The 14,946-nt window shown below is 40.7% G+C and overlaps 1 protein-coding gene, 1 non-coding gene and 1 pseudogene across 3 annotated transcripts; 1 reads left to right on the top strand and 2 right to left on the bottom strand.

The window, feature by feature from the left end:
* Positions 1-8,984: 8,984 nt before the first annotated feature.
* On the top strand, positions 8,985-10,917 carry LOC121480735 (gamma-crystallin B). 2 transcript variants are annotated; one of them, XM_041737594.1, is made up of 3 exons: positions 8,985-8,993; positions 9,091-9,333; positions 10,642-10,917. In XM_041737594.1, exons 1-3 carry the CDS (start codon positions 8,985-8,987, stop codon positions 10,915-10,917), a joined length of 528 nt encoding a protein of 175 aa, XP_041593528.1. The 2 variants fall into 2 exon arrangements, with proteins under 2 accessions (XP_041593528.1, XP_041593527.1); XM_041737593.1 differs by having other exon boundaries at positions 9,091-9,339.
* Positions 10,918-11,750: 833 nt separating this feature from the next.
* Positions 11,751-12,713, bottom strand: LOC121480756 (annotated as a pseudogene).
* Positions 12,714-14,839: 2,126 nt separating this feature from the next.
* On the bottom strand, positions 14,840-14,946 carry LOC121480857. Its single transcript, XR_005985121.1, has one exon. It is a non-coding gene; the product is annotated as a U6 spliceosomal RNA (small nuclear RNA).

Here is a 14,946-nt window from a genome sequence, read left to right as displayed (position 1 = left end):
GAAGAACAAAGTAGGAGTACTTCTCAATTTTAGAACTTCTCACAAAACAACAGTAATCAAGACTGTGAGGTACTGGCATTGGGTAGACATGGAGATGAATGAAATAGACTGGAGAATCCAGAAATTAACCATGTGTCTGATTTTTGACAAGGATGTGAAGATGATTTAACGGGGGGAAAGAATAGCTTTTTAACAAATGGTGCTGAAACTATTAGACAACTGCATGCAAAAGGAGGAAGTTAGCTCCCTATTTCACACCATATGTAAAAGCTAACTCCAAAAACTCAAAGACTTAAATGTAAAAACTCGAGCTGTAAAACTTGGAAGAAACACAAGCATACATCTTTATAATCTTTTATTAGGCAATGACATTTTAAATATGATACCAAAAGCATAAACAAGAACAACAAAGTAAATCAGGCTTAGTCAAAATTAAAACCTCTTAGGCATCAAAGGACACTATCGAGAAAGTGAATATAGCAACTTCTTAATAGACATGTCTCTGGAGGCAAGGGAAACAAAAGCAAAAATGAACTGTTGGGACTTCCTGAGATAAAAAGCTTCTGCATAGCAAAGGAAACAATCAACAAAACTTAAAGACAACCTACAGAATGAGAGAAGATATTTGCAAATGACATATCTGGTTAAGGGTTAATATTCAAAACCATAAAGAACTTATCAAACTCAACACCCAAAAATAAATAATCCAGTTAAGAAATGGGCAGAAAAAAAAATGGACAGAAAATGTGAACAGACATTTCCCTAAAGAAGACATACTAATGACTAACACATGAAAAAATGCTCAACATCTCTCATCAGGGAAATACAAATCAAAACCACAATAAGATACCACCTCACCTATCAGAATGGCTAAAAATCAACAACTCAGAAAACTACAGATGTTGGCGAACTTGCAGAGGAGGGGGAACTCTTTTATACTATTGGTGGGAATGCAAACTGGTGCAGCCATTCTAGAAAACAGTATGGAGGTTCCTCAAAAATTAAAAGTCAAACTACCCTATGATCCAGCAAGTGCACTACTAAATATTTATCCAAAGGATACAAAAATACTGATTTGAAGGGGCATATGCACCCCAAAGTTTATAGTATCATTATTAACAATAGCCAAATTATGGAAAAAGCTCAAATTTCCATCAACCAATAAATGGATAAAGAAGATATGGTATGTATATATACAATGGACTATTACTCAGCCATCAAAAAGAGTGAAATCTGCCATTAGCAATGATATAGATGGAGCAAAAGTGTATTATGCTAAGCAAAATAAGTCAGGGAAAGACAAATACCACATGATTTCACTGATGTGTGGAATTTAGGAAACAAAACATGAACATAAGGGGAGGGAAGGAAAAATAAAATAAGTTAAAACAGAGAGAGCGGCAAACCATAAGAAACTCTTAACTATAGAGAACAAACTGAGGGTTGCCGGATGGGAGGAGAGTGAGGGGATGCGCTAAATGGATGATAAGCATTAAGAAGGGCCCTTGATGTGAGCACTGGGTGTTATATCTAAGTGATGAATCACTAAATTCTACTCCTAAAATCAATACTATGCTATATGTTAACTAACTTGAATTGAAATCTTGGGAGAAAACAAAAAAATAATAATTTTCTTAAAAAGAAAGTGAAAAGACAGTCTACAGAATGGGAAGAAATATTTATAAACCGTTTATCTGGTAAGAATTGAGTATCCAGAATATATATGTTGAATATATATATATATATACACACACACACACACACACACACACACACACACATATATATACACACATATATATTCTGGAGATATATATCAACTCTTACCACTCAATAACACAAAGAAAACACAATTAAAAGATGGGCAAAAGACTTGAATATGTATCTTTCTGAAGAAGATATACAAATGGTCAATAAACAAATGAAAAGATGTTCAACATCATTAGTCCTTAGGGAAATCCAAATTGAAACCACAATGAGATACCACTTAATACCCACTAGGATAGTTATAATAGTTTTAGGGAGGGAAATCCCCAGAAAATAACAAATATTGGTAAGGATGTAAAGAGATTAGAACTCACATAAGTTGCTGGTAGAAATGTAAAATGGTGCAGCTGCTATGGAAAATAGTTTGGCAGTTCCTTAGTGAAACACAGAGTTATCATATGACTCAGCAATTCTACTTCTAGGTATACCTTCAAAAGAATTGAAAGGAGTGTTCAAACACAAACTTATACATAGCATTTATAGCAGCACCAATCACAACGGCTAAACAGTGAAAACAACCCAGTTTATCGATGGATAATTGGATCAATAAAATGTGATATAAAAAAATAAAATAAATAAATAAAATGTGATATATCCATATTATGGAATTCCATTAGCATTCCATTAGTATTTGGCCATTAAAAGGAATGAAATACTGATACATTCTAAAACATGGATGAACCTTGAAAACATTATGCAAAGTGAAAGAAACCAGTCACAAAAGCATATATGTTATAAGCTTCCATTTATATAAAATACCCAGAGTAGGTAAATCTACAAAGATAGTAAGTAGATTAGTGGTTGCTTAGGGCTCGGAGGATGGTGGATAAGGGAATGCAATTTACAAGTACAGGATTTCTCATTGCATTGATGAGCATGTTCTAAAATTGACCGTAGGAATGGTTGTACGTATCTATAAACATACTAAAACCATTAAGTGTATACTTTAAATGGATCAACTGTATGATATGTGAATATATATCAACAAAGATCTTTTAAAAACTAATGCTCTGGGGTGCCTGGCTGGCTCAGTCCATAGAGCTTGTGACTCTTGATCTCAGGGTTGTGAGTTCAAGCCCCATGTTGGGTATCAGGATTACTTAAAAAGAAAGAAAAAAAAGTGTTTAAAAAATAATGTTCTGTACAGAACCTTAAGTAGTGAAGATTCTTTTAAAATAAAATTCCTTCTTGTAAAGGAATTTACAAAGATAAATTATAAATATAAAGATACACATATTATCAAAATGTTGTGGCTCTTATCAATTCCAAATACATAGAAGAGTTGAGGTTTTGTTGCTGGCCTAGCTAAATCATCATGTGTTGTCCTCTGGTTGGGTGACTAAAGATGTATGATCTCTGTTTTTACAAAAAAATGAAAAACCAGGTGACATGTCTCTCCGAAAATAACTTTGTTAATTTAGGATTTGGTTTTGTTTTAATCTGGTGAACTTAGAGGCTTAGAAAACAGCATTTGATGGCACGAAGCTCAGTACCCCAAAACTTTCCCTCTCTATAAAATGAAGGGTCTGGATAAGATGAGCTCCACATTTCGTTCCGGCTCTGATACTTTAGGACTTTATCAGGTTTCGAAGTGGAGTATCTCAGTGGCTACCAATGCAGGCTTCGAGCTCTATAGACTTGGTCCTGGTTTGACCACCCATGGCTGGCTGATCTTGAGCAAGTTACTTATCCTCCCTGAGCTTCAGTTTTCCCACTTGTATGATCTTATGAGGAATAAATGAGCTCCCTCCTATAAAGAGGCTAGCATAAAGCAGAAGCTCGGTAAGTAGTAGTCATCACTCTATTCGTTGTGTCTAATTGGGCTGTATATATGGACTTTATAAGGAAAAAGGGTCAGGATAAATTAGCTGTTTTCTAGAAAATTTCTTTAAGTCAAAGAAAGGTGAATTTCTTTAATGTCCCTTTGACAGTCACTCATTACCACTGTCTTAGAAGTGAATAAGAAGTCCAAATAAGTGAATAAGGGATTACAGAGCCTGTTATAGTCAGTTAATGCTGATTTCTTGAGCTTGGCAGCAACAGTCAATTGAAGAGTCCACTTCAATTTACCAGAACTCCTGTTAAAGACAAAGATTCTCAGGGTTGGTAGGGACACTGCAAGCTAGTTGGATGCGATGCCTTTTGTAAATTAAAAGTATGACATTGAGAAGCATGCAATTTAGGAAAGATATAAGATAGGCACACCTAGAAAGGAACATCTAAGATAAGCCATTGTTATATGTAGAAGCAATTAGTTTAGGCCTTGGAGGCTGACACACCTGAGTTCAAATCCCAGTTCCTTCACTTACTAGCTATGTCTACCTTTTTGGATTTGTTTCTCCATAGTGACCAGTACTATAATTAGACTTGGTCTGTCAGGGATCTTGGCCTGAACTGGGTGCTTCAGAGGGTCTTATTCTAGCCTCCTTTAGCTGCAATCTTCCCCACAGGACAAGAATCTGTGGAACCCTGGGAACAAGCTCACACTTCTAGACCACACTCCTTTTACCTAAAACTCCAGAATTCCCTCTATCTAGACCCTTGATTCCAAGACCTAAAAGAGAGTCTTTACCAGGTCTATCCTCCCAAAAACACTGGTAGTCAAAAGCAGCTGTTTGTGGAAGGGAAGGGGGGCAAAGAGCATGTGGATAGAGTGTGGACATGTGAGGGAGTGAAAAGAGAAGAGGGGAGAGATAGAGAAGGCTCTATTTATGCTGTTGCTCTAGATTTCACAAATATTTGGGGAAGTTCCCATAATAATTGTGCTGTGTTGGCTACATGATGTACTTTGTACAAGATTCCTCATACAATGTCTGGAACATACCAGACACTCTTTATACAGTAAGCTACTTCCTATTACCTATTATTATTTTCATCATCATGAGCCAAATGAGTACTGTAAGATTTGCTGCAGTTTCAGTCCTAACTGCTTAAATAAAAGTAGACATGGCTTCCTTCAGTAGAGTCAAGTCAATGATGTGCTGATGAACTCAAGAGATTTCACTTGGGAGTGGTTACCAGAGAGTCCGGAAAAGCCAATTTGTAAACAAAAACATTTGTGTGGGGGAGGGGAGAAGGGTAATGAACTCTTTCCACTCAGGCTCCTAACAGCCTCACGCGACTATAATGGCTCCTAAATAAATGATTTTGTTTTTAGGAGAAAGCAGGGGTTATAGTAGATCCATTCAAATATTTTGATCTACAGGTTCATTTGACCACGAGCTCCTAGGGGACCCTAAACAGCTTTCTAACTTTTTGTTTTGATTTAAATAAGACCAGTTCTTCCAAAAGGGAGTTTTGCAGTTATTAAAAAAAACAAACAACTAATACATAACTTTACAGTTAAACTCAGTATTCAAATATTTCTGATAAGAGATGCATTGGCTTCAATCCCTTAACCTCCCACATAAATCGAATGGGCTACTGGCTGGTAATACAAAGAGACATAACAAAGCATGTCTTACGTCATCCGGGATCCAAAGACTCATTCTATTGATCCATCCACCTTCTAAAGTACAAGCCCCCCCACACCCACACACAGTGGGCTCCACACTCAGCGGGAAGTCTGCTTCTCTCCCTCTCCATCTGCCCCACTCCAACTCTCTCAGATAGATAGATGATAGATAGACAGATGATAGATAAATCTTTTTTTAAAAAAGTATAAGAAAAAAATTACAAGGAAATAGCTAAGAATATTCTTTATTATTTTCCTTCACAAAATATTGCTTACTACTTTTTCTTTCATTTTCATTCTCTTTCTCAGGCCCACTCCCCTGTCTCTCTCCCTCAGCTGCTGGAGGGAAGTTCTAAGACTTTAATAGCATAGCCCTGGTGGTGCTCTTGGAGGGCCTTGTTGTTGTCAGCCCACACCAGCCTGGGGTTCTGGGCCATTTTTACCTCCCTTCAAGTCCTCCCAGGTAACCCAGGACAGGCAGAAGCAGAGGGCATTGGAATCAGAGAAAGTGGTAGCTGAGTGAGTGGGAGAAAGAGGCTTCTATGTCTCTGAACATCCACATGGGTGACTTCACGTGGGAGAGTCATCATTTTCCAAAATAGAATTAGAATTATTATTTTTTCATGCTCTTCATGTTTGTGGGGCTCTCTTTATCCATCTAACTAATTAATAATAAATCATGATGGGGGATAAAGAGGTGTGACATGGTCCTATTCTTGAACTCATAACCTTGCTGAAAACAAGGAAAAGAAGAAAGCAGGAAAAGAAGAAATTATATGAGAAAGACAGAGCTGCTGTGCTAAGTTGGGTGGTGATGAAGTGGAGGTAGGTGCTCAGAGAAGAGAGAGCCAAGTAAAGCTGGTCTGAAGAGGAGCTGTCCTAGAAGAGGGATGTAGGCTGCTGAGACTGAACCAGGATTTGGTAAACTTCGGAGAAGGGAAGGTGCTCCAGTATCAAGGAATGGCTCCCTTCCCTAGGCCCAGATCCTCACAGACATCTTAAACTTAGAAGGCAGAATGCGACCAAATCCTCCCTCATTGGCCCTCCCAGCCTGCTGTGATTTAATGCAAATGTCCCCATAGTTTTTAGCGTGAATTGTGTCTATTCTTATTATTTCTCTACTTAAAGATTAAAAAGTTTAGTCAAATAATTAGAGCAAGGATACTTCTTCTGACTTGTCCTTTATATATCAACTTTCCTCTTCCACACAGCTTCAAAGACCTCCAAAGCACTTTAACAGCTTTAATGTAATGAAGAATAAAAGTCAAACACATTAAAAAGACTGCACTAGTGATATAGAAATGAGAAAAAAGGCAAAATTCTACTATTAGCCAAATCAGGCCTAAATTGCCTGATGGATCAGAAATGTTCACACATACGCATGTAAGCACATATACCTGAGCCTCTGTTATGGCTGATGATGACCCTGGCTGCTGCATCTGCAGTCCACCAGTGGGGGAGGGTGTAGAACAGGATTTTGTCAATGAACTCATGGTAATGTGATCTTGGGGAGATTTCCCTTACTGTAAACGTGTTCCATTGCAGATTACCTCCTATGCAAGAAGCAGTGGCCACTCCAACCTGCAGTCCTGCTTTAGCTGTGGCAACTTGGCACATGCAAGTGGACAACAAGAGCTGCGTGCTGCTCTGGGCTGTGGCATCTGCCACCAGCAGTGGGTGAACTTCAAGGACTCTATCTGCTCTGACTCTACTGCCCTTATCTATGTTATTCCTCTCCATGGCACCTTGCTTCAGGATCACACTCAAATGGTAGTCATCATTTGATTGTTGAAATCAAAATTACCAAACAAGATTGTTGCTAAATTCCAAACCATTTCACATTTTATCCACTGATATTATCCACTGATCACATTTGGTCTCCATAAAATAAGCAAAAAATGTAGACACTGTGATGCTGAAACACAGAAACACATTCATATTTATTTTTGTTTGATGTACCAAGAATTCTATTAATATTATCATCCTTAGCATTTATTAAAATATGAATGATATGATATTTTAACCACTGGTATTTATAGTTTATCATGTATTTTTGAGTTCATTATTGCATTTGATTTTCATCACCATTCCTATTTTATAAATGGGGAAACCAAAGCCTAGGGAAGTTAGGTGATTTTCCCAAGATTACACAAATAGTAATGGAAACTGCAGAAGTGCATGTGTATGTGTGTAGGTGTTGATCCTTGAATGTGTTCTCCACAAATGGTGCCTATTCAACAATTTCATGGTGTTTATAAGTCCTGGGAAGAAAAATAACTTTAGAGGAAGCACTGTGAAAGCAAGGCATAGGACAGGTAAGGTAGGTGGTCACAGTTAGTGTCACTTGCAATTGCTTATTCCTCCACCGAACAGTCGTGCAAATCCTGAAAGCACCACTCACCCCCCTACCTGACCCAGTCCAGGTCCCTGATGGTCTAACATTGGAAGCTGGCTACACAACTGAGAAGTCTGAGAGTACAGGCCTCTGACTCAAGGCCTTAGATGGTAAATCTATTACACATTAACAAAAATAACATATTCTTATGAATAATAACTATATTTTCCAAATCAAAAACAAATAACAAAAAGATCGGAATTGTTTTACATTTTTACAGATTAGTGTCATATAGCCTCTAGAAAACCTCCACCATACACCTGTAAAAGAATAACAGTGAAAGGGTCAATAACATCTTGGTATTGTTATGAAAACGTTCTGACCTGATGAACCTCTTGAAAGTGTCTCAGGGACCTCAAGAGTCCACATACCACACCTGTGAAGTGAAGTTCGTATGATCAAGAGGCTCTGTCAATCTGGCTTGGGTGCTCTCCAGCATCTCAAAGGTGTGAGAAAGTAGGCCATTGGTATTTCAAGGGTTTCTACATTACTCTTCACACTAACTCACACCCTTATCAAGTGAGCAAGAGTCTGTAATGGTGATGAGGAGAGAAAGATCTTAGGACATGGAAAGAGGACAGGAACAAAAAGAGCAAGCAGTACTCTGGGCAGCCACCAGCAGAAAGAAGAACTTGGGCTCTCAGGGAGTTGTGAGGAAGGGGAGGCAGGCCTTAACTATCTGCCTTCTTTCTGATCAAAGCCAAGCATTTAGGGCCAACCCTCTGCTCTAGGCCCAGAAGCAGAAAGGAATAAAAGAGAATTCCCAGCCTCCAGGAGCCTACAAATCTCCAGTCAAGTATCAATTTTACTCAAGAGAGACCCCAAAACAACAGCCGTGATGGCCACAGGATCTTGAATTTGAACGAAGCTTTCCGCTTTTTAAAGCACTTCCACAGATTTTTTCACTTGATTCCCTCTTCCCGAAGATCCTTTATTATTTAAATTCTGCTTTTCAATAAAAGTTCAAACAAACAAACAAACAAACAGCAGAATCCATTACTTAGTTTAATTGCCTTTGAGGAGTCAATGAAGCAGAGTAGGCGACAAAATAAAAGCACGGGGGATAGAATTTCGCTCATCCTTTTGCTCAACTAAAAGAGTAAAGACTCTTTTCATTTTGGTGGCAACAACAGCTTTAGTGAATCAGAACAACCCGAACCTACCAGAAAGAATGAGAGTAAACCATTCAGCTAACCCCAATGACCAGGGGGAGGAGGAGCGGGGAGCTTGCAAATCCCCTTACTCACCGAAATGGGCCCCTTTTGTGTGATTTCCTGCGGAGGCAGCAGTCAGGGCTGCTATATATCCCGCGGCACTCCCCCTCGTCCCACACGCACCCAGCGACACCTCCTGCTCCCTCGCTCCACCATGGGAAAGGTAAGTGCGGGGCATCCAGGCTCGGTGTTCGCCCTGGCGCAGCCTCCTGGGCGCGGGGGGCAGGTGGCCTCATGCTCCCACATCCTCAATCCCGCAGATCACCTTCTACGAGGACCGCGGCTTCCAGGGCCGCTGCTACGAGTGCAGCAGCGACTGCCCCAACCTGCAGCCCTACTTCAGCCGCTGCAACTCCATCCGCGTGGACAGCGGCTGCTGGATGCTCTACGAGCGCCCCAACTACCAGGGCCACCAGTACTTCGTGCGGCGCGGGGACTACCCCGACTACCAGCAGTGGCTGGGCTTCAGCGACTCCATCCGCTCCTGCCGCCTCATCCCCCAGGTGAGCGTGGCTCTGTCCTGCTCTCTGGGGCTCTTTGGACACGAAAGCCACTAGCAGATACCCTTCTTCAACCAAATCATTCCAACCAGAGAGCAGAGGATGAGAGTGAGCCATTCTAGAAGGATGTCCCCGATGGGGGACATTCTGTGGTCCATTCTAGAAGGATGTCCCTGGTGGGAAGCCATTCTCCATGAATTCTGTGGTGCTTGCTTTTTTTTTACTCACATGATCTCAGATTTTTTTAATTTTAAATATAATTGAATACATTAGAAAGCCAAAGACTGATTGAGAAAAAGCAGGACCTAGGTAAAACAGAAGATGCCTTGTGTTTAAGTTGTAACTTCCTAAAGTTGTCATTCCAAGCAACAGGGATTCAGAAATAATATATCAAAACTTATAGTTTTGATATATTAATCTGGGTCTGCTTAACTGGTAAAAATATACTTGCTTGCTTTGGCTCATTTTTGTATTTAATTATCTTCCTGGAGAAGATAGGCCCCTGTCTGCTGGTTTTGGTTCTAATTTCATGGTCAGTATCTATTCGCTCCCATAGAGGTATAAATGAGAGAAAAGGCCAACTCCGAAGCAAAAGTTTGAGATTCAGTTTTTCCTAGAGAGTAATTGCACAGTTCTTAGAAGAATGTGCTGAAGTGTGGGAGACATGGGGTATAGTGTCATCCAAACAGAGCTTAATGGACATGATTTTTGGTGCTGAGGGAAACGAAGACAGCTAGAGAAGAGACCAGAAAGAAAGCTTAAGGGTCAGATAAGTTGAAATCTGAAGTAAGCTGAAGTGATAAAAAGAGAGACAAAGGAAATGTGTCATCTTCTTTTTCACAAGAGCTTGATAATCTCATGTTCCACAGTGTACACAAAACCAAAACATTGGCCTTACAGAAAATAGCTAAATATATTGACTCCTTTCTAACCAGAGTACTCGATCAAATGGGACTTTGCTTTCCAACGACTTATCCTTTTCTCTTTGGAGAAGGACCTTCTCTGATAACAAGCCTTAACGTGATCGATTTTATTTGAGACACACCTTTGGCTGCCAAGGACAGAGACTGGGTGGATGACACTGAAGGGATGCTGAGTCTGTCCCTAGCATTACCCATAAGTCATTAGATGCCCTGGTGGGTGATGGGGGGAGGGGGGGAGGCTCTTTAACACTACAACGGGATTGTTTTGGAAGCAAACCTAGACTCCAAGAACTTCTGGGCTGGTGGGGCCTGGTTGGTGTAGGAGCTAGAACCCTAAGTTCTCTCCATTTGTGTTCACATACCTTTGCTTTTCTCTCTGCCTCTCCAGCACTCTGGCACTTTCAGAATGAGGATCTATGAGCGAGATGACTTCAGAGGACAAATGTCAGAGATCACAGATGATTGTCTCTCTCTTCAAGACCGCTTCCATCTCAATGAAATCCACTCCCTCAATGTGCTGGATGGCTGCTGGGTCCTCTATGAGATGCCCAGTTACAGGGGAAGGCAATACCTCCTGAGGCCCGGGGAGTACAGGAGATACCTTGACTGGGGTGCCATGAATGCCAAAGTTGGTTCTTTGAGACGAGTGATGGATTTTTACTAAAGTATTTATGTTCTCCACTTTTGTCCTTTAGAATCCAATAAAATATTTAGCTTGTGTTTCTGGCACTATGGAGTCCTGCTTTTCTTTTTGTCTCTTAAACCTTCATAAGCAATAATGGCACTTAGCCAAACATATTAACAGAGTTTTTATGATGGGAAATACTGTCTTCTAAGGGGGATAAAATAGAGGATATCATTGCCAGCATTCTTTTAAAGCCTAAACCATGTAGGCTCAAGGCTCAATTTAATTGGGCTAACAACATTTATGGTTAGTCTTAAAAGGATAATTTTGCAGCTACAATGATAAGTGGGTATTTACTGTAACACCTAAAGTTATCCTAGGCTATCTCCACTATCTTTTCCATGTAGTCCAAGTATTAATAAATAAGAAAAGTCATCTCAGCATCTAAACCCTTTCTCAGCATCTAACCCCTTCCCTTAGCTTCAAAAGCAAATTAGTCACCCTCACCTCTTGCATGCCTTATCCTCCTTTTTTTTTTTTTTTTTTTTTTTTTTTTTCATGATCAGACTATTACATTTAGCAATCAACAGCATGGGTGCAAAAAAAAAAATCTACATTAAAACCCTTTGTTGGAATGCTTTACACTTTCCACAGAACAGAAACTAAAATAACCTGTTATACAATTAGTCACAAATACAGTCCTCGAGTTTTTTGCCCATACACATGAGTATTGTCTAAAACATGTCTTCTTTGTAGCAGCTAGGCCCTGCCACCACTGTGCTTGGCTGAGTTCACAAATCTGTTGTAACCTGTAGCTTCCCTGTCACTTCTCTGGCTCTCCTCTCCTGCTAAGCTTTGTTTCCTGGCAGTAATTAAAACCTTCTGCCACTGCCATAGCTGCTGCTGCTGCTGGAACCGCCATAGCCACCTTGGTTTCGTGGTTTGGCAAAGTATTGGCCTCCACCACCATAGGGGCCAGAGCTTCTGCCTCCAAAATTTCCTCCTTTCATGGGTCCAAAATTTGAGGATTGATTGTTGTAATTGCCAAAATCGTTATAGCTTCCGCCACCTCCAAAGTTGCTTCCGTCGTTACCAAATCCGTTATAGCCATCCCCACTGCCACCGTATCCACCACCACCTCGACTGCCACCGAAGCCACCTCGACCACTGAAGTTCCCTCCACGACCAAAGTTGTCATTCCCACCAAAACCACCTCCACGACCACCACCAAAGTTTCCAGAACCACTTCGGCCTCTTTGGCTGGATGAAGCACTAGCCATCTCTTGCTTTGATAGGGCTTTCCTTACTTCACAGTTGTGGCCATTCACAGTATGGTATTTTTGAATGACAATCTTGTCTACAGAGTCGTGGTCGTCAAAGGTCACAAAAGCAAAACCTCTCTTTTTGCCACTGCCTCGGTCAGTCATGATCTCAATCACTTCAATTTTCCCATACTGTTCAAAATAATCTCTTAGATGATGTTCTTCAGTGTCTTCTTTAATGCCACCGACAAAAATCTTTTTCACAGTTAAGTGGGCACCGGGTCTTTGAGAATCCTCTCGGGAGACAGCCCTCTTTGGTTCCACGACTCTTCCGTCCACCTTGTGCGGCCCAGCGTTCATGGCCGCGTCCACCTCCTCCACGGTGGCCTACGTGACGAACCCAAAGCCTCTGGAGCGCTTGGTGTTGGGGTCTCTCATTACCACACAGTCTGTAAGCGTCCCCCATTGCTCAAAATGGCTCCTCAGACTCTCATCGGTCGTTTCGAAGCTCAAACCTCCGATGAAGAGCTTCCGCAGCTGCTCGGGCTCTTTGGGAGACTCTGACTTAGACATGACGGCGGTGGGAGGGGAGACTTTAACGATGCTTACTCGGCGGCGTCCAGGGGCAGAAAGCATGCCTTATCCTCCTAACAGCAGCCAATTCCATGTCAATACCTCATTCCTCCAGATTTGCAGTCCAAATAGAATTCACTGTCTCTGTGGTATGTGCTTTATAGAAGAATTTCAGGATTTCTACCAAAACCACATGCACATAGGGACACTCAATTTCCTATCACTTTAGTAGGAAGTAAAGAATTATGACCATACCTGGAAAGTAATACTAAATGGAAAATAAGGAATTGACATTTTCTGAAGAAGCTGGTTTGACTGTATTGTGTTTCCTTGGGGGATGTTTATTTTCCAGGACTGTATGTGTGTTTTCTTTGGGGATGTTTATTTTCCAGGAGTGAAATTTGAGCTCAAGGAGTCTCATGTTCTAATGCCCTTTGTTGGCTATAGATAAAGCCAGGTTCGAATCCAGCAGCCAAGACAGAGGGGGGAAACAAGATCAGTTCCATGACTAATAGAGTCCATGAGACAAATAAATTAGTTATTCAAGACTAGTCTAACCATTCCCAGCACTAAAACCTAAAAGACAGTTTTCATGTGGGTCCTAGTAAAGAGGGTACAGAGCAAACAACATCCTTAGTAGCATCCCGCAGTAATTAAATATGGTCTTTGGGTCTGTCTCTTATAAAGCTCTACAATGAAGCTGATGGTTTCAGGTCAAAATCCATCTAAAGCATCCCATTCTTTGAGATTCTAATGAAATGGCTGAAATGTCATCTCATGTGGAGTGGGAGATTTGTGTACCCACTTTTTCTGACACATATGTACTCAAAATCTCATGGAATTCTGGAAAGGAAATGAGTTATTTATGCTTTCCCCAGTCACCCTCCCCTCTCAACTTGTTATTGGATGGATCATCTTGTCCTCCCCCATATGACCCACCCCATGCGTCTCACCGGTTTAGGTGGGAGACATAGCTCCTTTTCCTGGAGCTCCTAAACCATCTCTCACATAAAGCATTTGTGTGTGCAGCCAGCCTCATTGTAGAGGTTGTGGAAGGAGTTTAGATCACAGCAGTACAATAAAATCAAATTTAATATTAGATAGCCCTGTTCTAAACAGTCTGTAAGCTCCCACCAGCTGCTGGGTGGTGTGGTCTTCTTTCCCATTCTTGCTCCTCTCTCCTCCACTCTTAGCTGTAAAAATGGCTAATGGCTCTTCATTTTGTATAGTCTCCTTCCAGCCCATGCTTTCCAGGGCTCCATATCTACCATTCAAGTGGCTTGTGAACAGAACAAGCATCTAATTTGTTGTTTAACCTGAGTCATTTTTGAAAGCGAAAGTGTGTGCCATTAAGGATCACACCCGGGCAAGAGGCATGAACCAGGACAGTCCAAGGCAAACTGGGGCCCTTGGTTAGGCTATTTATAAAAGTTCTTTCCCTAGAAAATGTCAGATTCTTGAATTATCTGATATTAATTATTCCTAAATCCCAGTTCTTCAACCTTTAAACTCCCAACACTAGTGTTGGCTTCCTGGAGACATCAGCCAGAGTTCTGTTTGCCAGTAATAACATATCACACATAAATTGGACAGCTAAAAGCTTCTTGCAGTGATGGATTTTACATTGTTGGGCATAAAATCATGGACTTCAGGCATGGAAATGATCCTGAAACACTTGAACCAAAAACACATAAAATTAGAGACCCTGGATGTCACTGATCAACTTTCTCTTCTTGAAAACTGTATTTCCATCCCTGGGGGACAGGCAAAGAGAACAGTATAGTTCCTCTAATTCCACCATTAAAAACAATCAACAGAAAGAAGTAATGGTGCTGGGGAAGCAGGGCAAAGAGATTACGACCAAACTAAGTCCTCACCTATGCTTCCTCCTTTCCCTCCTCTCTCAAAAGTACAATGTAACCTCAAAGAACTGAAAAGGTCTGAGATGAAAGCAGCCTTCAGAGAGGAAGGGGAGAAGGGATACCCTACATGATCCCACTAACCTTTTCCCCTTGAAGATGAAGAAACAATTCAAGATAACCCCAGGGTCAGCCTATATACCCTATATGCACCAGTATTTCCTGTATATCCCAGTTTATAATAAGTCCAGATTTTAAATATTTTTTTTAAATATGGAATGCTTTAAGGATTCTCATGGCATCCTTTTGCAGGGGCCATGTTAATCTTCTCTATATCACTCTAATTTTAGTATGCATGTTACCAAAGTCAGCAC

This window comes from Vulpes lagopus, chromosome 22, assembly GCF_018345385.1.
Source record: "Vulpes lagopus strain Blue_001 chromosome 22, ASM1834538v1, whole genome shotgun sequence".
Lineage (NCBI taxonomy): Eukaryota > Metazoa > Chordata > Mammalia > Carnivora > Canidae > Vulpes > Vulpes lagopus.
This window is presented reverse-complemented; position numbering and strand designations above follow the sequence as displayed.

Coding starts and splice junctions, on each gene's coding strand:
- LOC121480735 (XM_041737593.1), top strand. Junction 9,340..10,641: donor GCCTCATCCCCCAGGTGAGC/GTGGCTCTGTCC, acceptor CTGCCTCTCCAG/CACTCTGGCACTTTCAGAAT.